This window comes from Poeciliopsis prolifica, unplaced genomic scaffold (genome assembly GCF_027474105.1).
Source record: "Poeciliopsis prolifica strain line A6 unplaced genomic scaffold, Auburn_PproV2 SCAFFOLD028, whole genome shotgun sequence".
NCBI lineage: Eukaryota > Metazoa > Chordata > Actinopteri > Cyprinodontiformes > Poeciliidae > Poeciliopsis > Poeciliopsis prolifica.
The window spans coordinates 2,581,759-2,607,653 of record NW_026562403.1 but is presented as its reverse complement, the minus strand read 5'-3'; the positions used below and the strand labels follow the sequence as shown (position 1 = coordinate 2,607,653).

At 39.5% G+C, this 25,895-nt stretch overlaps 3 protein-coding genes across 5 annotated transcripts in view; 1 reads left to right on the top strand and 2 right to left on the bottom strand.

Moving 5' to 3' along the window:
* The window catches only part of rhobtb4 (Rho related BTB domain containing 4), a 49,157-nt gene extending 44,199 nt beyond the window's left edge, over positions 1–4,958 (bottom strand). Inside the window, exons 1-2 of one of the 3 annotated variants that reach the window (XM_055048870.1) lie at positions 4,737–4,958; positions 3,818–3,934 (exon numbers count right to left, since the gene is read on the bottom strand). The gene's annotated coding sequence lies outside the window, so the exon portion shown is untranslated. Of the gene's footprint in view, positions 1–3,817; positions 3,935–4,026; positions 4,414–4,736 lie in introns of those variants that run through there. The other 2 variants (XM_055048868.1, XM_055048869.1) reach the window with 2 other exon arrangements.
* Positions 4,959–17,776: 12,818 nt separating this feature from the next.
* Positions 17,777–21,977, bottom strand: wdr54 (WD repeat domain 54). Its single transcript, XM_055049316.1, has 10 exons — positions 21,847–21,977; positions 21,376–21,648; positions 20,714–20,776; positions 20,532–20,598; positions 20,036–20,092; positions 19,837–19,964; positions 19,582–19,682; positions 19,128–19,290; positions 18,623–18,697; positions 17,777–18,176 (listed from the first exon to the last, which is right to left on the bottom strand). The coding sequence occupies exons 2-10, from the start codon at positions 21,598–21,600 to the stop codon at positions 18,045–18,047; spliced, it is 1,011 nt and encodes a 336-aa protein (XP_054905291.1). The 5' UTR covers positions 21,601–21,648; positions 21,847–21,977; the 3' UTR covers positions 17,777–18,044.
* Positions 21,978–22,003: 26 nt separating this feature from the next.
* LOC129372204 (uncharacterized) lies at positions 22,004–25,801 on the top strand. Its single transcript, XM_055049315.1, has 4 exons — positions 22,004–22,090; positions 22,936–23,178; positions 23,592–23,768; positions 24,749–25,801. The coding sequence occupies exons 2-4, from the start codon at positions 22,951–22,953 to the stop codon at positions 25,583–25,585; spliced, it is 1,242 nt and encodes a 413-aa protein (XP_054905290.1). The 5' UTR covers positions 22,004–22,090; positions 22,936–22,950; the 3' UTR covers positions 25,586–25,801.
* The last annotated feature ends 94 nt before the right edge of the window (positions 25,802–25,895 follow it).

Here is a 25,895-nt window from a genome sequence, read left to right as displayed (position 1 = left end):
CGATCGTTGAGCGAGAGACGGAGTACGCCTTGGACAGGTTGCCAGTTCATCGCAGAAAATCTCAACATAAAAGACACATTTTTCACAGTTCACAGAACATCAGAGTCACACTAAACTTTCCAAGAATTATTCAGATTGAATCTCCAACAAAACAAAATTTACAGTCTGACATCACCTCAGCATGGTTCACTGACAACAGGAAGTTATTTATATTATACATGGGCATGGTAAAATGCATCTACAAGCGCCACCTTTAAGAAGCTCTCAGTTCTCTTGCTTCTTTAACTGATGTAAATTACTTTTGGATCACATGTATTTTCCTAGAATCAACAAAAACGTCAAAGTCCAAACAAACCTTACGGGAGGTCAGCCATTCTGGATCAAAGCTTTAATTTTCTTCACACTTGAGACTTGAAATTAACTCTTCTTACCACCTTAAAAAGTTTTTCTTTTGAAGGCATCAATGACTAAAGTGACGAAAAGGCTGATTCTAAAGCATGTGAGTCTGGTCACGCTTCGAAATATGACTTCTGAATATCAAAGTCAGAACTGCCATACCTCCCAAGTACAAAATCAGATTTCTGTTGTTACCAAGGTCTGCTTCTCACAGATCTACAAGATATTTGGGGGATTTTCTGTAACATCATTTAAGTCCTACCTACTAAAAAATAGAGACCCCTCTTAAAAATTCTTAATCAGGTGATATTCAAACTATGCCTGATTAAAAATATTAAATTGAAAACTTATTTTAATCTAATCCAACCATACATCCATATAAATTTATAGGTATGACAGCATATATTTTCACCCTCACTCCACTAAACTGATAGATTAAATGATGGGTTACCTTTTAAATAGTTGAATTTCATTTTATTCAAATAAAGAAGGATGAGGAGGGTACAAACAACAAATATTTCATATTTTGTATATTTTTTTATATATATATATATTTACAGTCATGTCCAATCTGGAAATGTCTCCCCTACTGTCTGCTTTTCAGTACCACAGCAACCTCGACACTTACTTCCCCTCAGCCAAAACCCCTTGGTGTCCCTCTTCCTCTGGTTCTGCCCTCCCCTACCCTCCCTTCATTCTCTTCTCCACAGCTTGGTTTCTGTTTTGTTTGTTTCTCTCCTCCTCTCTTAGCACCCTGCCCCTGAGTTCTTTCGACAAACTTGACCAGCTTTCTGTTCTTTCCATACACATCTTCTGCTCGTTGACATCTCGTTGAAGAAAGAAGCAGCCAGTGAGAAACAAACTCTCTTTGCCATCACTTCTGCTTTTTCTCTGCCTTGTTATTCTTTGCCCCCTCTCTCTCTTTCCTCCTTCCAGGACTTGCTAAACAGGACAAACATCATGTGGTTCGGGTGAGAAAGGAGGACACTTGTGAGCGATGACTATGAGTCTCTGTTAGATAGTGTTCGCTCCTCAGCGAACACTGGCCTCTGCAGAACTCTGCATGCATCTACGAGTCTCTTTTTTTCAGAATGCAACTTTAATAATTGCAACTCACCACTACTGCAAATCTGTATTTATAAGGACAAGCAATGTGGAACTGCAAAATCAATTTGAGGCAAGCACTAAAATATGCCCTGCATGTGTGCGGGACATTGATCAGCTTTCACAAAGACTCTTCTTCTTATTTGGCCCCCAGCTGTGCGTACTTGGCTCACTAGATGGCTATCCAGCAGCCAGAAATGTTTGGTGTGTAACCCCAACTGGAAAGCCCCACTCATACCCACCCAGCCACATCCACATGCATACACAGAGGCAGAGGGGCTTCAGAAACAACATATTACTCCGAGCAAGGGGCAGACAGAGGGACGGGCCCAAAGAAAGAATGGTTTAAATTCCACAGCTGATAGAAAAACACTGAGGAGTGGGCCGGAACGGAGGAACTGATGTCAGCTCTCGAACCATCCCCACACCCACTCCATTTTCGGGGCTTTGTAGGGAAGGAATGATAAAGACAAAGAGAGGCGAGGAAAAAATCCAGGAAATGTCATGCAGGCAGCAGGGATATATGTGTTTTGGCTGTTGTCACAGATACAGAGTTTCCTTCCAGGCTTGGGCCAAAAATTGCAGCAATCCAAACTGCAGTCTGTGAACACAGAGAGTGACTTCAGGCTGAACTCACTAATGCATGGTGCAGGTGGAGGAGGGATTTAATTTTGTGTTTAACCAAGTTGAAAAACTAGCTGTTTTGATAAATACGAACCAGAAAGGATTTTTTTTTTTTAAATTGAAGATAAAACACACTTTTGAGGGCTACTTTATAAATCTTATTAGCTTTACGTGATACGTTTCAGAGTAAAAATCATTCGACGTGACATTAAAAAGAAAACTGAGCTATGCTGTCATTGATGTTGCATTCATTCTATAAATTATTTATAACGCCATGATTTTTCTCAGAAATTTCTTTCAGGCAAAAAATAAATATTTTCACCCAAGAACCAAGCCTGAAACTATGGAGGGTGAAAAGTGTCACCTAAGTCAGTTTCATTCACAGCTTCCAACTCATGTGTCACATCAAAGCCTTCATATCAGGGAGGTTCAAACTAGCTCAATGCACATACCACTAACTGGTCAGTATTTATCTTTACTTCCTCCTCAATACAAGACAAACCAGTAGTAGGTCTTCAACATATGAGCTCAAATTCCTTGCTATTTCTTTTATGTGACCATATTGTCAAAGCCTGAATATATTTTCTCCGTGTCTCTCATAGGGGGTGATAATGCATTCGTTTACATATTGTGCATTCAGTGGAACAGAGAAAGAACGAGAACTGAAAGATAAAGCCAACCTCCCCACATTATGTTGGAAAAACAAACATTTTTGTCTTTGTTTGATTAGACAGACTGTTTTCATTAATATATGTGGACAGATGTCTTATTTCCGCTGTCCGCACGGACAACCAGCATGAACACAAAAAATCTGGAATGTGCATCGGTACCCATCAGCGGACCCCAGGGTCCAGGGTAGGGATGTCGAAGCCTTCATGCTCAAACAGACAGTGGAGCAACTGGGGAACTGATCTGCCTGGGTTCGTGCTTCAGATGTAACATTTTACCACTTTAGCAACTTTTGTCTGATTATTCTGCTACTTTATTCCTGTTATTTTTGGAGGAGGGGGCAAAGGGGTGTTGCTTTTTTTTGTTTTGTTTCATTTACTTTTTTATATTTTCATATATTATTAGCATACCTATATGACTACAGGTTCAATCACAGCTGAACAAGAAATTCATGTGATAAAAAAATATTTATGTTCTTTAAACAGGCGTCTTCTTAGTGGATAATCTGTCTCTGTATTGAATAGTGTTATTTATGGATATATTTAGTCACTTGACCAAATAAACATGAAAGTGATTGCTTTAAATTGTGGCACTTTTGGTTCTCCGTAGACATTTTCCAAACGTTAAAACGATCCCTGCTCACAACTTCCCCACGTTTACTATCACTTGTATCCAGCTTTTTATCTTGGATTAATTTCAAGCGATACACCCGTGCTATTTTTGCAAACTGCCATAAAAACAAAATAAAAACTCTTAAGTTAGACCATTAGCCAAACCCTGAAGCGCCTACAGGCTTTGCTGGGAGATCAATCATTGTGGAGCAGAACTTTAAAAACCAGTGGGATTATCATGCAGGTCCTGAGTGAGGGTTTTTGTCCATATAGTGCAGAGCAGCTGAATAGCCCCAACTGAACCGTTATGCAACCCCCCTCGCTGTCTGTCCACATGTAATCTGCTCTATCCTGCAGATTTTTTTTTTCAGAGCATAAAGATTAATTCACAAGTCCTGCACGGTGTCTCCTACCTTTCAACGCATGAGCCTCTGTGTTCTTGACGTCCTCTCTGAGTTCACACCTCTTCTCTGCTCTGATCTCCCCAGTTGACTCTGAGCAGCGCTCGTCCCTCGCCTCTCCCTATTAAACTGCAACCGACAAACAAACGAGGTCGCTTCATACATTTGATCTAAACAACGCTGTCCCGCCTAAGATGACAGCATCAAAGATCAAAACTCACATATTGTTACACTTGCAGCGTTTCTCTCTCTCTCTCTCTCTCTCTTCTCTCTCTCTCTCTCTCTCTCTCTCTCTCTCTCTCTCTCTCTCTGGCTTTAGCCCCGACTTGTAGAAAAAAAAAGTCTTCAAATTATCGGTTCAGCTTCTTGTCGGGTTAAGATCTGCCGGCGCTGGCAGGAGAGAAAAAAAATTATCCCCGACTTCTGTAGCCGAGAGACGCCGGGTGGAGGGTAATTACACGAATCCTGGTGCATATTGCAAAACCCGCAGACGCACTGTTGTTTGCAAGCCTCTGACACTCCGCCCCGCCGCTATTGTGCGCTCCGTCTGCGTCGACTTGTCCCGCTTGTGGTCCTGATGCGAGTTTGCTGCGCGTCCCTTTGTTGCTCCCGTCACACCTACAAGGAGGGATCGCACCGGGTGGAGGGGAGACCTCGCATCGACTTTCTTTTGTCTGCCAGTTTTCACTCCGCATTAGCCGCCTGCAGCACACAATCCGACCTAAACCCGAACCATCGATCCGATGTAGACGCACGCACACGCACGCACACACTCACGCACACACACACACGCATACACACGGCGGACTAGAGGATTTTTACCATCACATGATTTACGCTTTCGGGACGTTGCATGTAAAGTGAGCGCGCGCATCAAAGTAAAGTAAAAAAAACACACAAAAAACTCGTCTCGCGCTCTGTTTCGGCGCACCCTTTGTTTGTGTCCTCACCGGATCGTCGCCCAGAAGTTTGAAGACGCTGCGCTCTCTCCGCTCCGCTCCGCTCCTCTCCTCTCCTCTCCTCTCCGTTCCCTCTTTCCCTTCGTTGTCTCTTGTGACCCTCCGTGGCGGAGGCGCAGCTGCCTTTCACTCCCGGACCATCCTTCACTCGCAGCACGCCGTTAGCCTATCAACAAGCGCGGTGACGACGGCCTCGTTACGGACACTCTCGCCACACCCATCCATTCATAAAGTGCAGCCCAGCCGCTGCCGAGCCGGGACGGTGTGCGCAGACGCGAGGCGGCTCAATTTGCGCCGAGCTTCCTATGGAAGCTGGTGATGAGGAGCATCGTGTGGTGCTCGATCATTGGGTGACTCTGACGATCACTGCCGTGTTCATCCATAGACTGAACCCTGCATGCATTTACAGTTCTGTTTCATATCGACACGTCTAAAAATATTATCAACCCCTCCCCCAAAAAGGGTAATTTATTCAATAAGTGAAACTCTTGTTTTAAACGGATTCACCATAAGCAAGTCTACGATTTAATTTATTTATATAATAATACATTTAATCTAAAGTTAAGGTTTTGTTGAATGGGCTTTTCATGCTCTTGGGGGAGAGGGTCAACAGAATCGGGTTGCACATCTCATGAATGGAGACTGGATGTGACAATAAGCCATCTGGCAAATTTTGAATCTCACACGTTTTAGGGAATAGGTACAAAAATATGATCATTTTTTTACACTGAGTCACTTTAGGACTTAGGCATTTATCTACAGCTTTTATGCTCATACTTTATCATGTCCAATCAAGACAGGCTGTTTATGCAAGGCGGCTGGATGCTAACCAATTGCAATTAACTTAAGCCCTTCACCAATGTTTCATTATTGCCAAAGCTGATAGGACATTTTGAAACTGCATGGATATAGATCAGATCCATAGAGGTGTTTTCACCCTGTGGGGGGTCACCAACTAAAACTTTTATTGAGCAAAGACTTAAAGGAGTCTCAAGCGGAAAATATTAATCCGCAGTCTGTCTTCAGCAGTACGTCTAGCTTATGATTTCCAAAAGTATTTCAGACTGTTTCTCGTAATTTTTTTTTTACCCATATGATAGATGCATCATAACTCATTCGAATTTGCCAATAGAGAAACATCAAATTAAGACTTATTGTCTGCGGCTGGCTTTCCTTTTATTTTGAAGAGAGCACAATTGGAACTTGCTGGCAATAGAGATCTTAATGCTGTGCAGACAGACCAGCACAATAAATACACGACAAGGGGAAAAAAGAACAGCAACAGCTGCAATATTTCGACATCCGCTGGCAAAGTAGAAGCAGAAGTCTGCCATAAACTCCTCTGCTTGCAACAGTACTAGTTACTTCCAGATGTGTAAGTCTAGAAACATTCTTGCGTAAATAATTGACTGAGTTTATCTTTTTGCTAAATATAGCTTTAGAAAAGCATCATTACAACAATTTTCATTAATGTGGCTTGGAAGGCTTAAGATTTCTAATCTATAAACTTTTACTGAGTCCATCAGCAATAGATTTGGGGGAGTAATAACAGGAACAGAAGTCCGTCCTAATTCATTCTTTTTCTTTTGAATGTGCATACATATCTGTCTCTCTGCAATTCCCTATAACCCATTTGCAGCCAAATGATTAAAGCAGTAATGGAACAACCTGTCCAGGCTTGCTTCAGTGTCAGCATGGATGCAGGCTCTTGGCAACCGCCCCGAGCTGTGGCCACCAAGCACAGAATCATCTCATGTACACTCGGGCGCACACCCACAAGTGGTGGATAAGCACCGGAATATGCTGTCGTCATGTATCAGTTTTGGATAAGCACTTCAAGCAAAATTATGCTGACAACTGCAGCTCAAAGGACACATCACCGACAGTGCCATTGTTTGCTTCTGAACATTTGCTATGCTCAGTTTCTCCACTCTTCTTCATTTCACAACATAGGTGCTCCCAGCTTTTATCTCAAAGTGTCATCTGCAGCACTTTTCTCTTGCCTGTGGACACGGCAATAGCACTATTGATAGAGCCACACAGGGACAATATAGAGGTACAATGAGGGATCCACGTGGCTCAGGCCTCACTCTTTCTCTTTTTACAAGAGGAGTAAACTGCTGATCCCAGTGGTTATAAAAGGCCCATATCAGCTAAATTTATACGGATACATATGGCCTGTTTTAGGTGTTGCACTTCCAGCTCGTCCAAATGTGCAGAAACAAATAATCTGCTGCCAAATCGATCACAGACGTTGACACAGATCACAGATAAATCCAATCTTTGACCAGCTCAGATCAATTTTCACTCAGAACATCTGAACCTCCATTGTGGCAAAGCACAATGGCCTTTGACACAGGCCATTAAATGACCACAATGCTGTCTAACTTAGGGTGCTGACACTACAATGGGTCTCTTTTTGGCATGGAGCCTCTGTTTTTCTTCTGCCTGATCTCCCAAACAAAGCTGTATTATTGTTGCACCAATTGAGCTTGGCACAAAAGAGTCTCTGACCTGATGGTTCAGGCCTTCTTGCCGACTTGACCACCCTCTGGACATTGTGATGACAGTAAACCGACATAGAAGTTGGGGTTGAAACATTTCTCAAATACTTTTACTGCTAAACACAAAGAACCACAATTGTGAAATGTCCATGTGAAGTTTGTGTTAATAGCAATAACAATTCAATAAAAATATTGACAGAATCCATTTTAAATGAACCTTCTAAGTGTAGAAATGGCTACACAGTTGGGGAAGTTGATAAAAAATACACAGTCAGAGAGTTGCAGCAACGAGTCACAGAGTCTTTATTATTATATGTAGATACCAACTGGTAGAAACACCAGTTAAATTATTTTCTATTTATTCAAATATTGCCATGGTTGTTAAGGGAAATTAGTTTTGTCTTGTCTGGTCTGATTTACGTGCGATCAATACAGCTAAGAGATAAGTAAATCCATAGGACACATCATTCTTTAATGATATCAGTGAGTAAGGAGTTCCACTGGAGATTGTCTATTATCCCAGCAAAAAGTCATTGGAAGAAGTTTTTCCTTCCAACGCCTTATCTTTTACTTTCTAGACAGATTGTTAAAGAGGTCAAGCATAGCCTAGCAAACCTGGTAGACAAGTTGGTGATAGAGTCCCAACATGCCGCTAAAGAGTGACTAGTGACTAATAGTTTCTTTTCACTACCATTCACAATAGTGCTTCTGCTTAACAGTTTTAGCTGGCATGCACCAAGAAACTGGTAACACTCACAGTACATCTCTATACAGGAACATCTAGATAATCCTGAAAATGTTGTCACTCATTTCAGAAGCTGAAAATTATTTATTTTGTACATTTGTCATTGCACCTACAGTAAAAATTGTTAAGCCTTTATTTTTTGTAAATTTTTCATTTGTGACTAACAGATAACGAAAACCCAACATTCAGTGTTTCAGGAAATTTAAATATTACATTATGTGAATAAAAAAAATAATAAATAATTATATATATATATATATATATATATATATATATATATATATATATATATATATATATATATATATATATATATATATATATATATATATATATATATATATATATATATTAAGTATGTTAATTTCTATGCAGTCAGTATCTGGTTGGGCCTACCTACTTTTATATGAATTATTTCATCAGTGTGGCATGAAACTGTGATTCTACGGAGGCACATACCCAGGTTGCTTCAGGTCATCCATGTTGCCAGGTCTGGTGTATTATCTTCCTGTTAACAGTACACCATAGCCTCTTCATGGGGTTCAGGTCAGCAGAGCATGCTGGCCAATACAGCTGACAGAAACACCATAGTCACTAAATCAGCTTTTGGTGCTCTGGCCAGTTTGAGTATGTGCCAAGTCTTGTTGGAACATGAAATCAGTATATTCACAAAGCTTTTCCACAGAAGAAAGAATGACGAGATTGAAAAGTTTCTTAGTTGAAGACTGATTGGACTGTGGACTGTGTGAAAAGTCAGCACTGACTTTTAAACCTCACACTGGATTTAAAGCGACATGGATTCTGTCCTTCTCCACTCCCTCTTCAGACTCTGGAACTTGATTTCCAAATGTAAACTTTCCCTTGGGGTTAGGAATGTAATGGTGAGAAAATGTGTAGATCTTAATTTAAGATTTAAGTTGGCTTATAGAATTGTGTTTGTTTAGTTTTTTTTTAAGATCCTTACAGACAACGTTGGATCACCAGGCATAAATAGCAGTGATGTTTCGAATGCTTATGATAAAGCCGATCTATTATTAAAGTTTGATATAAAATAAAATTATATGACTGAGAGGAATAATGATGCAGCGTTGCTTCAATTCCCTGTTTCTCTTGACTCCACAACAAGCATGCATACGGGTCAGAGTTTGAGAAAGTTTTTTCTTTGTCCCTTTAAGATGGCTGTAGCCAATGAATATACTGTGTTGTTAAGATGTTTTCATTTAAATACTTTAACAATGCATCTTCTGCGCTGGGGCACGGCCATATAACGCACTGGTAGGCACTGAGGTAGTTTTTTTTTTAAAAAGAGGGAAGACTTACTTGTCTTAAATTGAATGCCCATGCACATATGAAAACTTTGTTTATGTGTTTGTTTAATTTGAGACTACAGATACTAGAACTTATGCAATTCACTTTGGTGACTGAAGGGCCAGGTGACAATTTGTCAAAATGGACAAAGATCAAAGAAACTGTCATATAAGCCCTTCCAAGAGCTAATCCCTTCGTCTCTCCAAGCATCCATAGACTCAGTCAAGGGGTGCTACGCACACTGTGGCCAGTTGGGCTCTTTGGACCTCTGGCCCACTATCAGGACTCCCTGTGGCTCCCCAGGGTGTCTATGAATAGATGCGGGCGTGTGCTCCATGCTGCTGGCTGGGCTTTGGCACACGAGCCTCATGTCAGCACTGATGCCACGTAATACTCCCGAGCGGCGTCACTTTACCAACTGCGCATTTGGGTCGCCATGGAAACACAGCTACCGCTGCCCTGCCATCTTTTGGCCGCATTTTCCAGAAAAACTCTGATGTGTTTCTCAACTTCCTCCAGTCCTTCTTTCCTCATCTCTCTGTGCGGCTCTTGTTTACGCAACTTATGACGCTGAGCAGGGAACGGGAGGTTTGGAACTTGATCCAGAGGGCTTCCAGTTCCTTGGTTTTACACTAATGAATAGGTTGTTCTTCTCTTCCTTATGATCGACATAAGGAGTACAATTATGATGCTCTTAGACGGTATCAAAGCCCTGTATATGCTCATTTGTATATGCTGAAAAGGAATATGCATCTCACATATGACATCGGCTCAGCAATTTGGTTTCCTCAAAGTGCTCACAAATAAAACACGGCTGCGCTCATATTGTTTTGGTTTTTTTCACTGTAAGTGACAAAAACAGGAAACCTCTTTCAGTCGTCCAGGTACATGGAGACCTCCGTGTCACTGTTCTCTTTGACTTTTGCTAATAGCTCAACTTCTTTCTTCTTTTTCCTCAGTACATTCAAGCAGACATGCAGTCAGAGAGTGACCATCCTTAATGGACGGGTGTGTGGGTCACGGCATTTTTCTCTGACAGCGCATAGTTTTCTCAGGACAAATGAATGGATCGCTGTGTTTGTACTTTCGCTCCATTTCCCAGTTTGTGTTTAATCACATATCATTTACTGTGTCCTGGCTGACAGTCCAGCTGGCAGGGACACGTCTTTAAGTTAATAAACAAGACTAGATTCACAGCAGCTGCTTCCTCTGCCTAATAGTCTGTTGTTTTTTTTTTTACTTTCAAAATGTCCGCTGACATTTTAAACATTTTAAACCGAACCTGTTTTCTGAGTTTAACTTTTTTATACAACTATATAAAACTTGGTTAGTTTTAGGAGTTTTTAAATCTTTTCTGATCATCCTCCTACCAGAAGCTTTGGTCTTTCTTTTAAGATATAGCTTCACTGGACTGTGGTTGCATCTGACATAAACAATGCATTTTCATACAAACAACTGTCATTTAGTAAATATTTTCTCTTTTGAAACAGTCCTCAGGATATTCAAGGAACGGCTGTGTTTCAAAATCCCAGTGGATCGGCGGTTTTTAAAAATACTCAGACCAACCTGTCTGGCATCAACAACCATGCCACGTTCAAAGAAACTTAAATCACATTTCTTCCCCGTCCTGATGCTCACTTTGAATTTCACCGAGGCCAGATGCCTATCTGCACTCATGTGATCCTGTTGTGTCATTCAGTAATTTATTATTTGGGTCAAAAAGCGATCGAACTGGTATGCCTCATAACATGGCCGGCAGGAGTTGTCCTCAGCATGACTTTGGCTCGGAAATGCTCTCGAGAGACCAAAACTTGCCAGGTTTAAAGCGTGACACTGGCTTCTTTCTGTAAGGTTAATTCTCAGTTTTCTCTACACTTTGCGCTTTCTTACCCAATCCACACACCCTGGTATGACAAAGGTCTTTTCTTTTTTTTTTTAAATGTGCGCTGACATTTTGCTAACCAGTGGTCTCTGGTAGATATTGTGAACATATCATATGCTCACTCAACAGGTAACATGCACATAAACACAGCGATCAGGAGAAACTCGCTTTCTGCTGCAACCACAGTTTGTTCTAGCCTGTACAAAGAAAAACACAGACTGGCATCTGACGGAAATGTTTTTGTGTTTTGAAATAATGTTGTGCCCTGAAGATGCCCATTCATCTCTTTCATATTAGCTAAATTAGCAGTCTCACTGACAGAGCATCGTGATAAGGCTTGCAGGATATTGCTGTCATTATTGTTCTGACTCCATTTTGATACTCGCTGACTGTCTCACCCCAACACATGCATTAATGAGAAAATTACAATAAACAATAGATCTTTCATCTAAGATAAAGCTTTATTGTTTTGTTGTTGTTTGTTTTTGCATAACTAAAGGTTTTATTTACAAAAGTTTGAAAAGATATGAGGGAATTGATTGATGTTGTGCATTAATCTTATAATTCATTGAATTCAGTTATAAAACAGAAAACATTTTCTTAACTTTACTTATAGGAAAGTATATGAGCACAATATCAGATGCAAACAGAGGCGGCGTTGGATTCATCTAGATCTGAGATGCCGACTACTCGGAAATCGGTCAGGAAAATGAATCCATCACCATGCGTTTTGTGTCATCTGTACTTACTGGACACACAAAGAGAAACCCACACTCCTCCATCAGTGCATCAACATCAGTCAAATCAAACAGTGTCCTGTGCTAGGCAACCATGCCTTTCCAGGGCAGATGGCAATGCCTGATCATGTTTATTTTACTTTAATCTAATGCAGTTAAGTCTCATTGCCTGTCCACGCTGTCTAAATGATGCTGCTGGGTTTATGCGAGGTATGTGTGGATCTTTGCGTGTGTATGTGTGTTGGGGAGTAGGTGGTTATGTGGAAAGGTCTTGACAGACCTATTAATCATAGCTGAATATTGTTCAGTCAGTTTATTGTGTACTCTATGTTCATTTTTTTAATGTATTTAAAATGACTGCTCTTTGTATTCATTAGGAACATTGGCTTGCCACAGATAGCGACTTCCATGTCACAATCACAAATGTCAATAAAATATATAGGTATTGTATTAGAAAAAAATAACATGTTTATGAAGTGGATGAAAAATAATACATTGTTTTCAGCATAGTGTGCTACTTTCCTCTAGAATGACAAAAAATTCTAAAAAGTTGGGTGGAAATTCATATTTTTGCTACAATTTGCTTTGAAAGCTATTAAAACTGCAAAAGTCAATTTCTTAGTACAAAATAATCCATAGATATTAGATGTGTACTCGCTTCATATAATTAATTTATCTCTGGATTTGGGGTATTTTAGATTTTCATTTATTTTGTTTAGGGGATACTTGCAGAACAAAAACTGGTGAACCCATTTCTTCAGATAAAAAAATGTACAATATTTAAATAATTCATTATTTCAGAAACAACAAGACTTATGGAAACTACAGTACCTGATGTGCTCCATATTACCAGTCATTTGATAAAAAGTGTGACATATCAAAACTTTGTCAGTACCATAACAAATTATAGATTGAGAAATAAAATCTGACACACTCTTGACCGGATAGAACGGGACACATTGATGTGGCTTTCAGTGACACATCCGTGGGACGCAGGTGGTGCAGCAGCACAGGTTACTCCAGCTCCACTATAATCCGGCCCATTGCAGTGAAACAAAACTATTCAGTTGCACCTTGTCTCCACCCATATTTGTAGATAGTCTACGTTTGTGGGAACCCAAACTGAATGGGTCTCTCAAGTCATTCCATATTCCAGTAATTATAAACCCACAGATGGAGTCATGTTTGCACAATCTTGTGTTCATGCTTGTCATTCTTGTTATACCACATCTTGTTAGGATGTGGTATATTTCTTCATTTTGTACTGCTTACTGTTGGACAATCACTGAAAATATTTAAAATTACTGTAGCTTACCCTATTTATTGCAAAATAACCGAACCTGAAAAGTAATAGTTTTTTAGGTTCTCTGCTGAAGTACTTTTACATAGGCCCACAAAGCGTATCAGCACCTTATCAATCACCAGTCAGAAACAAAGCAGAGAAAAAGTTGAGTGAGTTCTTAAATAATCTTCACAGTTAAGACAGTTAAAATAATCTAAAAGTAGTACAAACAGAATGTGTAGCAAAGAATACAGTATCAGAAGAAAATATTAGGAGGTTACATTGTCTTTTCAATGTTTAGTCATGTACACTTCTTTCTAAAAGGAAACATTCATCCTCCTTGAACTTTTTAAAAAAATGTTAAACTATGTTTCATTTTCCTCCCACGTCACAATTGATTGCCATGTCACTTGGTCCACGACATAAAATCCCAAAGTTGTAAATAAAATGAAGAAGAAGGTTTCACATGACATCGCCATGGAATATGGAAAGACTTAAGCTGCATGAATACATTTTTGCAATGATCATGACGATTTTAAACCTCGGATGTCGCAGGCTCCCTCTTTGCGTTCTGACTAGAGTACATTTAAAATGCCCCAAAATCTTGCTAATATAATACAATTAAGCTAAACAAAAACAATTAAGCAAATGTAATTTTGTGAAGATTTTGATTTTATTGTATTTATTATTTGTCTTAAGACTGTCTGAAAGTCCATTAGACAGCAATTTTTTCTCTTTCAGTTTTACATAGTTCCCCTTTGGACTTTTGGTGTGTCTCAAATAGAACATCTATTTATGCAAGATATTTTTCAGCCACTTGTTCACCAATTACTTTGTCAGACGGGCGGTGTGTCTGTCACTGCAAGCTGGAAAAGCTTTAGGTTGTTTATCCCACTTGTCGATTTTCTAACCCGACAGGCTTAGAGCCAAAGGCCCCGCCAGCTGCAACAAAGCTGGGTAGACAATGGCGTGGTCTTTCTCCACAAGACGAATGAAAAAAACAAATACACACACACACTTATTATAGGAAAGCCATGTCATAGTTAACATATTAAGACACAAGAACATGTTGAAACCATACCTAGGATCTATGTGATCTTAATTATGTCTGGATGGATAAACTTGTTTTCGGATGTGGAATTTAATCCTGAAGGTTAGGTTGAAACCTCGTGACAGTTTGAGAAAGCTCACTGAACAAACTTGTCTAGTTGGATGTTTGCTTTGAAAATAAAATTTAAAAAAAGAAAGAAATGTAAGAAATTAAGACAAAATTCAAATACTTATACTTAACAAGATTACTAAAGATTTGGATTTTATTGCATTTATTATTGTCTTAAGACTGTCGGAAAGTCCATTAACAGCAATTTCTGTCCAGCTGGTTCCATTATGTCTTGTGTAAAGTTAAATGAGCATTGTGCATAGCAAACTCTTCCCTGGGACTTTCTTTATGGGATACATAGATTGAGCTTTACAAAATCTTTAAAGTGCTTCATTGGGACTTATCTGAACTAGTACATACTTCTGAAATGAAAGGAAAAGAATCCACAGTTTGAAATAATATTTGCAAATGAAAATCTTTGTGGCCTGAAGTTAATATCAGCTCAACCAAGGCAACATTTTATAGAACCATCTACAACTGCAATTACAGCTGTAAGGTGCAAGGGTGTATTCGCAACTGACACATTTTTTCACTTTAAATAAACCAGAGTTTGATTCCCCTGTTGGTCCGGACCATTTGTGAAGCTGTAAATACATTCAAGTGAATCCTGGTGTGAACCAAGTAACAGACTACGGTGCAGTTTGTTTCTAGTGTGAATGCAGACCAGCCTCGATCAGAACCAGCTAGAGTCTTTTTGGACATCACAAGCCACTTTTGTTCGTGAAGTCCAAACACCACCTTTAACCGTTTTTCTTCCAGTTTTGCCCTCTATTTAGCTTTAGCCATCACTTCATCAACTCTGAGCACTTTTTGTATCCAAGTTGAAGAAAAACTGAGCTGTGGTTTGTTTCAGTTCCTCGTTCGTAACTGTGGGTCTCTTGAGAGCTTCTCTTATTGATGTCCTTGCATGGCCTTTCAGTGGGGTCTCCTTTTTGCAGTATAAGTTCCATATTTATATCATATATTGGACAATGCTCTTTTGTTTTAAACAGCACTCTTTTGCTTACATTTTCTTCACAACTTTATCCCTGATCTGTTTATTCCATTCCTAAATCTTCATGATGCTTCATTAATGTTCAAATATATGAAGTTTTTCAATATTAATTCTGCATTTGGATTCAAACAAGCAGACTATATTTACTAATCAAGTTGCTTGCATTACCATTATAATTTATTTGTCTGAAAAAAAGTCACATCATTCCAATATCATGTAATTAAATTTGTTGTGAGGATATTTCTTAGGTTTCATTTTAATTTGAAACATGAGCATATACATTTAACAAAGTTTCACAAAGAACATCTGAGAACAGTCTGTATTGAGGTTTGATCTTCCCACTATTGTGTGCTCAGCTGTGTCAAACACCTAAGAGCCAGATATTGACAACTTCTGTGGCAGTGCCTAGCATGAGTGGCCCTGAGGCTGTGCATCGGACCAGATCGAGCCACATAGCACCTTTGACACAGTTAACGAGGATTACATGACTGCTGTTGTCTGTCTATGTTCACAATATGAGAAACTTAAGTTTTATTTTCTTGCCATTCCAACGTGACTTTGCGTATGCTTCAGGACAGCTATCTTAGTTATTTGCTTCCTGTTATTTATTTTATTTTTACCTATCTTTGTGTCACTCTCTACTGTTCCAGTTAGTTATGTAATATCAGTGTCAATCCGATTGGGTCCGGCATATTGACACTTTCGTCCGTTCCAGTCAGCTTGACACATTACAAACTCAAAATTATTGACTCCATAAAAGGCATGTGTGTCAATGTCGCAGTGGTTAATGTCCAAATCGGTAGCATCACTGTCACTTGACACCAACAAAATGTAGGTTACATAACTTGCCATGTGTGTGGGTTCAAAACAGCCCCGTCAGCTGATGTTTTGTGTTGACTGCAAACCAGAAAAGACTAGAACTCTGGGATTTAATGCGTAATCAACAGGACACCTACCTGAGCTGATTCTTATCTTGTCTCAAAGAGAAGAGATGCTGATGCCTGGTTACCTGATGAAGCACTGTGATGACAGCAAAGCCAATCCTTATCTAAGGTTACAAAAGTATTTTCTTCCATATTATTCTCTTTTGGTAGCAATCCAGCAGTTCAATATTCTCACTTCACAACCATGTGTGTCCTGGTAAAGTAGCTCCCTTCCTATTAGATTGTCTTGGAAATTTGGGAAATGTCTGAGCCCACATGGCATCGTTCATGTCTGTCGCTCAATTTTAAGATATGGAATGATGTCTAGTAAGGACTGAGACAGAAATCTATTGAGCATTAAAAGCACCATCCAGCATGAATCAACAAAGATTTTAGAATACCTCACCAAGATGACTCCCAGTGATGATTTGCTAAGTGAATGTCTCAGGCAGCAGGAATCCAATTTAGGACCATAGGGAAACATCTTGGAAAGACAAGCCCTACATGGTGCATGCTAATGATAAGTTAAGATGTGGCTGATATCAAGGAGGTTTATCAATGGCTTGAATAAGGCTTGCTTAAAGGACAATACAGGGGCACCAATTAAGGCGTCACAGGAACAACTCTGCAGCACAAGAGCAATAGGTCAAAGTACCATGCCAGACAGGATGCAAGCTATGCAAAGATGCCCCTGAAATAGTACAGCACATAAAAACTGGGTCCAAAATACAGTCAGGAAAAGTTCACATGCAAAGAATGCAATAGTGACAGATGTGCGAATCCTAAACAAAAGTACTATGAAGTAGAAACAGGAAAAGTCAAGGCCTCGGCACTACCAGTGGTCATTGGTGCTCTTTGAGCTGTAAACCCCAAACATGAGAACTGGGTACAGTAGATTCTAGAAACAAACTCCAAGACCTTGGCCCATAAGAGTGCCGTCAGCTAAGCTAAGCTAGGATCCTTTGCAGCACCCTCAAGCTCCAGTCCTGTGGTATAGGACACAAGCTTAAAGTGGAGCTTGGGTGGAGAGGACTTTTCTCAGTCATCCAAGAATTCTGAATGAAAAATCTACAGATATTTGTAATTTGATTATATAACTGATTGAGAGGTATCATTTTCAAACAATGGTCATAAAATGAATGTACCATAATAATAATATTGAAAATGGCTGGATGGTTCACAAATGAAAGTGCAAAATGAAAAGAAAGAGTATGAACCTCCCACCCTTCCTTTGTGATCTGCCCACACTTACTGATATCTGACGTGTATCTGTTGAGATCTGCACACATGCAGACTCCACTTTAGCCAGCCCCAATGTAGAGTCTTTCATTTGGCTAAAGTAGATTTTTTTATACAACTCTACCGTGCCTTCTAGTGGATTTTGTATGAATTACAATAACACTGACCTACACATATTTGCCCCAGAGCGCCCTCTACTGCTTACATGCTGAAATGGATACAAAAGCCAAAACACAAAATCAATCTTCAAGCATTTAATATTGCCTTTGTAAACAATCAACTAAACTGCACTTATATAACTTTCTACATAAAATAGACACAAAATGTTAAAATTCTTTACATTACTTAGTCATTTAAAATCTGCTTCAGATATTTATAAAGGCAAACACAGAAAAAAAAATCACAAAATGTTCCCTATTGGAAACTTCATGTTTAATGTACACTTTATATAAAAGTACTAAATCTTAAATTCACATTTTCGCCCTTAGCTTCACACATGACAAAGAACTACGACTGTACATACCGTATGATTTCACTCAGATCATAACCTGTCACTGCAAAAGCATAACCATCTCCATCACAGAATTTAGCACCACAAATCTGTGTATCTGTCACACACTCATTGTGTAAGTGGGCGATCTGCAAAGATGTAAGAAAAACAAAGTTAGTTTCTGGTTCACAGAAAATACAGAAGAAAATACAGGACAACAGATTTAACCAAGTGAACAGTAAATGAAAACAGTTCTTATTTACAGTTCTGTTCAGAAGTTTATATAGCATCAAAATGGGCATGAGCGTCATATTTATTTTGGGCTCTTAATGATCCATCCACTACATAAAACCGTCAGTGTGTCAAAGGTGGATCTTGTAAGCAAACATTTGTGGTGTGTAGATATATATCTGAGCTTGTCTGTCTAAATTTTATCTTGTGTGGCTTGAAGCTGATTAAAACCTTTAAAATATATATATAAAAAACAGTGAAAATGCAAAGTTAAAATGCCCAAAATTGAAGACATTAATGCCCAGATTGAATAAATAAAAACCCATCACTAGATAGTAGTGCAGTTTGCATACTGATCAGTTACCTCCACACTGTTGGTTTCTGCTGTAATAGCCAGGTGCCAAACCCTGACAAAGGAATCCTCAGCAGCAGACAGAAGCTAAACCAAATACAGAGGATGTTTGAGTAAAGCCGGTGGAATGACTTCTGAACTTTTCCTGCCCGCCATCAATCAAAAGCAATCTAATTTTATGTGTATGGCACATTTCAGCAGCAAGGCATTTCAAAGTGCTTTACATCATAACACACACAAAAACACAAAGTCATGCAATAATAATCGCTATTTTATGCAAGTACAGCACCACAAACTGTCGGCTCTACCTCTGCAGAGCCGACAGTTTTGTGTTAAGTTTTCTTTTAAATACTGTAGCACAATTTTACTCAAGGTTATCAACAAGTAGACTCTTACACTGGCCCATGCCAAATTTATGCACAAGAAAACGTGACCGTTTAAAGGTGTTCATATTGTTTGTTCTGTTTTCACTTCAAGTGTACATCTCATGCGGGATATTTGGTTGATAACAACTTACCAGACCAGAAAAGGGAGCGATGTCCAGAGAGTAGATCCAGCGAGCGTGAGCGTTGATCTCAGCATGAAGAATTCCCGTCACCGCTTCGTAGAGATGGATCTGACCCGTGCCATAGCCCGCCAACACTGTGCCTTTCCACAGCTTGACAGATGAGCAGGTTATGCTGAGGGAGGAGTGAAAAACAAAAGATTGATATCACTTAGAAATGAAAAATAAAGCAAGCAGATATTATGGTACAAAAGCAAAAGAAAGTGGACAGGCTAAAATAACTGAAGACCAAAAGTAACAAACAACAAATCAGTTAAAAAAAAAAGAGAAAAAGAGGGTGAGGGCGGCAGCAATGAAAGACAAGTTATAAATTCTTACAGTTGGGTTTTCATTACAAGACTTTAATTTAGCTAAGTTGTGTGTAAAAATTTGAATTAAAAAAGAATAAAAGCATTTAGGGTATTACTCCAAACCAGGGATCTTGTTAAGGAGTTGAAATTCCTCTCCAGACTTCCACACACACATGTTCCCGCCGTCATCTGCAGTGACCAGATTAGCTAAGCACTCCTAAATGGATGAAGACAGCAAACCGGACGGATTATCCAATTTGTCCCTTCTCAAATAGTCCATTTGGTACTATATAATTATTTTAGGTAATATTACTTGTGGAAGCAATCCCTAAATAACACAATTGCAAAGTTTAAAAAAATACACAATGTACCTGGCTGCCGGAACACTCTGAAGCAATATCAGTGATGGCTTCTTTGTGCTCCTCCAATACCTCAGACAGGGTAATGTTGCTCCCTTTAGAGGGAACATCAAACACCAGAACTGCCCCCGATGAAACTCCTGGATAACAACATCACCAGTTTAAATAATTTGGTCATTTGTACTAAAATACATATTTAATTTGTACTCACCAACACATATGTAATTGTCAGAGACAGCTGATATTCCTCGAGCAAACACTGCATGTGCTGGGACAGAATTCAGCCTGGTTAGTACACTTGATCTGAAGTAAACGTAGTAATTAAAATGTAGCAAGAAAGTCACTACAAACATGCAGACATGGCCTGCGGGGCAGAGCAATAGAGGATAGCGATTGAATTTTAGACCTTTGTGGACCTTTGCGAAGGTAGACAGGATCGGTGGATAAGTTCAGCTTCACATTTAAGTGTCAGCCAATCACAGATTTCCCAAAATTATGAAAATGGGGGACCAAATTATCAGTGCACTTCCAGGTTTTAGTTGTTTTTGTATTTTGGAAATGCATCCAGTTTGTATGCATTTTCAATAATTAAAACGTGTGCTTGTGTTATGTCCGCTTAGGTTATTGCATTCTTCTCCTGTGCAAATTAACCTCACACTAATTAATGGGTGGATGGACGAACAGAATGTGTATTATGTATGTTTTACCTGTAGGTTCTTCCGGCGTGTCCAGAGCATGCCAGTACACCATGATCGAGCCGTCAGATTCATACATCTATGCAACAGATTTGTTATGGAGAAAATATGCTGTCAAGAGGAACATTTTTTGCGATGTGTATCTAACATGTCGCGCAAAAAAAATTCCCGCCAGTGATGGAGAATAACTTTACCTGGATGCCTTTTTGGGAAGACACCACCAGCAAATCACGAGAGGGTAAAGCACAGAAAGCAGCCTGTAGTGAGAAAGTTCACTTGATTAAAATTGAAAGGTCTGAGTCACAGACTCTTCCCTCTCTGTCAATTATAATTATTATTATACTGCTAAAAAAACTTTCTGACTAAATATCACTCACAAAAGACTCATGACAGATGTAGTCTGTTATGAGTGGCGAAGCATCATCAAGTGTCAATGTACCACATACACAAATGGCAGTAACAAGGGCTAAATACAATTTTAAGAGCAAACAGCTTTTCCAAATATTATGCTCGTCCCAAAAATATTGTTATTCGCATCAAACGTGAACTACGTGGGCTTGGGCTCAGAATGTGTTACTAGTAAAGGAGCCACTCAAGTTGAACTGAATGTGTGGCTCTTGTGCTGACATAGTTGTTCTAAAAATCTTAGAAGATCAGTCATCAGGTGAACAGTTTTTCAGCCCACTGAATGTTAATGTTTAACTTTGTCAGAGATGTCTGTTGGTTTGGCAAGCAATGACAGAATGGTTAAGAAAACTTTGCCTTTCATTCTGTTCACACACACCATGTATGAAACATAAGAGACTGATAACTGTGAGCAGATGGTAAAACAGCTGAAGTTGCTCTATTGCCTGACCTGCATGATGAGCGACGTGCTTGTGGCAACATTGGGCTCTTTGGACTGCAGCTGACGGTGGGAGTAGTTGAGGCCGTCCCAGGACGTGCTTACCATGTTCACAACGTTTGCGTGGACGACTGTGAAATAAGTAAGGCGTCTGGGAGCGATGCGAAGCACGCTCAGGTTGTTGTACAGCGCCGACGCGCTGTTTTTAAGCTGAATGCTCTTTTCCTTGTGAAACATGGTGCAGAGCTACTACAACGAGGTTATACTGACGCTAACTGACGTTCACTGCAGGTAGAAGAAAACGATAAATAATCAGAAGACAATGGGCAGTATGAATTTAGGATATATACACGAACACTGTCGCTTCTTCGGAGCAAATGTGAACGCTATGTTTAGCATGCTAATAATGTTAGCAAGGATTGCTATTAAATACTATGAATTAACACTACAATTTACATTTTTCTCAAAACGCACTGTTCATACCCTTGTTTCTGATGACCACTCAAATCTTGTCTTTGTACTCGGCTGTCATCTTGGAGTATAAAACACTGCATACAAAAGACAACAGCTTTCAAGCGAGCGACGGGATTACTGACGCGTCCTCCGCAGCCATAGAGACAACGCACGTCTACGTGCTGCGTCATGGGGGTTGCCGAGCAACCATAGATCGTGTGGGTGACGAGTACCTGAGCGCCTTAAAAAGCTATTCCGCGTGTAAAATAGCGAGGTACGTCTCAAATACTTTCCACAAATGTTCCATCCGTCGAAATACATTTTTATTGGGCGAAGTCTCGTATTTAAGATACACCGCTTTCTTTTCAATCAGGCGTAGTTAGTCATCCTAAAACGATGGCTATTCACCACTTAACAAAATGGCGTTAGTCAATTAACAACTGTTGGATCGAGTCGTGTTTAACCCGCTCGTTCACGAGCAACATGTGAGGAAAAGAGCCGCCAGAAGGTGCAAATACATCTGTGTTGTTCACTGAGACAACAGGCTGGCCTGGAGAATTTAAAGTGAAGGACAGAGAACAAATGCTTCTTCAGGAAATGAAGGAGATCATTTACAAGGGTGAATGATCTCATTCCCTTGATTTTTTTTTTTAACAAAAGTGATGTGACAACTGAATATTTACAGTCAGAGAATACTCCAGATGCACTTAAATACAATGACTCTCAGAGAAAACTTGGATTCATCCATTAGACACTATCATCTGAGCAAGATTAGGTGTTTGGGACTACAAAAGGCAGTTGTATTGCTTACTTTGGTGGACAGGGAGAAGTTCCAATTATGCCGTTTTTAAACAGGAATTTGGATCAATAGTTGAAGCTAAATAATGCAATTTTCTTGTTAACAAAATAAAAGAACGAAAAACGTCTGTTAAGTCTTGAATCAGTCGAAGAGATGATGTGCAATTCCACACAGACACTGACGTTGACATGCCAGGATCATTTGTTAATTTTATTGCTTTCAAGATGTTCGATATTGCTACAGTGAGTTTAAATCGCAGTGATATTGTAGATGTGGATAATTTCCAACTGTCTCCTTCTGATTTTGTTTCATTTTTAAAGAGCCTCTAAGTCAAGATGAAACGTCCCGCTCAGATGCGCAAGAAGGATAAGCAAAAAGGAAAGACAAATGTCAAAGAGGCCCCATTGCCGGAGCTGGAGGAGGAAGTTGTTAACACCACTCAAGTCAATCGGCCCCTTTGGACAGACATGTTGAGCCATGCAGATGAAATAGTGGGGGATATAATGGACGAACTGCAAGGCCAAATCATGGATGGCTGTTATAAAGCATATATTGAAAAACAGGTTAAACTTCATATTGTCTAAATTTAACTCATCAGCAACTTGATATTAACTGCCACACATTAGACAAAAGATTAGATATCATTTTCAAAAAATAAAATACTAATTAAAAACTAATTTATCGTATTAAAACAGTTCACACCCGTTTTCTACATTAAATATACACAGACTGACGTTTTCAAGATTTTATTTCCGTTAATTATTATGATTTTTCCACCCAAAGCAACTATATATTACATCAAAACAATTACAAAGTACCATTTTGGAGAGTGAAGGAGGCTTAATGTAAACATATACTTGATACCTGGCTGACGGTTATTTTTAAAAGTTGCTTCAAGTATGACCAACAAGCCTCATCAAAACACATATTTTAATTTTTTGAAAATGACTGTATGTTGCTGCTCTTTGCGTTCAAGCTTGTACCATACAGCGTGTCCTGGGTCAAGAACTACCTCACTAAGACTGTGGAGTGCCAAGTCTTGTGCCTGGACCAAGGAGAGGAACCAGAAGAATTAGCTTCAACAGAAGACCTTGAGCCTGTGACTGCTATTCCAGATTGTTGGGCCCAAGGATGTGTGCCTACAATCAATATTGTAAGTCAGTCTCATTGCACTTCGCAACAGGTACACTGGCTGCGTAACTCTTATTTAAATATTGTTTTCAAAGCTCATTCAAAAATACATTTGTGTTCAAATCTTAGACATTGCTGGAGCGTTCGTACTCCCTTTTAATGTTTTCTGATGGTATAGCCAGAGATCTGAGCGTATTTGTTTGGAGATGATGGGGCAGAACAAAGAAAATGATACATGGTTTTCAAGTTTATTTGCACAAACATCATTAGAAAGGTATGATGTTCATTCTGTTAATTTTTAATTGATTTTACTCTGATGCCCCTAAATAAAGTGTTGTGCTACACATTTCCTTCAAAAGTATCTAGTAAATAGACTTTGCATGTATTGAGATTAATTTCATTATAAATACAACAAGGTGAGCTCAAAATGAAATGCCTTGGCTTCCATCGGTAGAGAAGTAAATGCCACTGAGCACATCATCTTTATAGCGGAAGATGGTGGTGGCAGCATTTTGTGTTTAGGAGGGACAGGGAAGCTGATCAGAGTTGATCGAAAGATGGTTGGACCCAAATACAGTGCAATCCTGGAAGGTTGAGGCCACAAAAAACTTCAGAAGGTTTACAGTCCAGAGGTACAACAGCTCTAAACCTACAGCCAGAGTCATTACAGAATCATTTCAATCAAAGCAAATTCATATTTTAGAAAGTTCAAACCTAAATCTAAAAATCTGTGGCAAGATGAAAGAGGTAATGTTCTTAGATCCCATCTGATTGTGCTTGAGTTGTTCTGCAAAGACAAAATGTTCCACACTTTTTTTGTTTTTATCTTTTACACATGCTGAGATCCATGTGCCACTTTTCACCCAATCCATTACTTTACCTTGGCTTATCACATAAAATACCAATAAACTAAATTAAGGTTTGGAGCAATATTGTGAAAAAATGTAAAATAGTTCAAGGGGTATGAAAACCTTTAAATGTTCTTCTATGTCTTTCTCACAGGAGGTTGGTAGTGACCAAGAATCATCAGACTCAAGTTTCCGAAGGCGATCGAGGCGTTCTTCCTGGGCTTTCTGGGCTTTAAAGCATGATGAAATTGAAGAAAAGCACAAGAAGGATGAAAGTGACCTCTCATCTACTGTTTCTAGTACTGGTCCCCCAGCAAGAAGTGACAGAAAGAAGATCCTTCCGGTGAAAAAGCCCCCCAAAGCTACTAGAAGAAAAGTCCCAGTATCTTTGCCACCTCTGCCACCTTTGTCAGAGAAAAAGAATGTGGAGGTGGAAGTAGAGGTAGAAGGTGGAGACAAAGACAGCGTTGCTAGCCAGACCACACTGGTATATCACCGCAAAGACCTCCACCCAATACCAAAGCTGGATCCTAAACGATTGCCTCAACATTGCATTTCCCCAGAGTATGAGATTGTCGATGACTTCGCCAGACATAGAAGACCTTGTGGATTACCCAGACTGGAGCCAACACTGACTAAGCAGAAATCTAAAAGGGTGGAGACATCGTCAAAAACCATATCCAAAGAATCACCAGAAAGGCTTCAGAAAAAAATCGACGACAGCATCCATCTGCATAAGCAGGACAAGGAACGGCATGCGCTCTTTGGCCCACTGAGGCTCGACACGATGATTTTGGCCAAAGGGGTTTCTCTCTCGGATTCTCAAGCTGCTAAAAGTATTCCTCCCAAAATGAGCTATCCTTCGCAGGCTACCAATCTGAAGCCGATACCGAGTGACGTCGCTGTGCCGATTTATTCAGCCGACCAGGTTGCTGCTGCCTCGACACCTCGAGTCACACCAATAATGCAGACCAAGAACGGTGACAGCTGATTGAAAGAGTTAACATGACTGTCACTGCTTAAGGAGAAAGATAATCTAGATCTTAATGACAAGATGAAAAAAAAACTCAATGTTATACAAGCAAGTTATATTTTGTCCTTTATGAGAAAATAGTGATAAAAGTTTATTTTGTTTTTAAGTCATACATTCCTACATGTAATCAGAATTTTCTGTTTCACTGGCAATGTTTTAAAAGATTTTCTCGATGTGAAATAAAGAAATAATAAACAGCAAAAGCTCTGGTGTTTGCAAACATTTATTTATGGCTGATGTCCATAAGACAAAGTTGGGAACTTTTCTA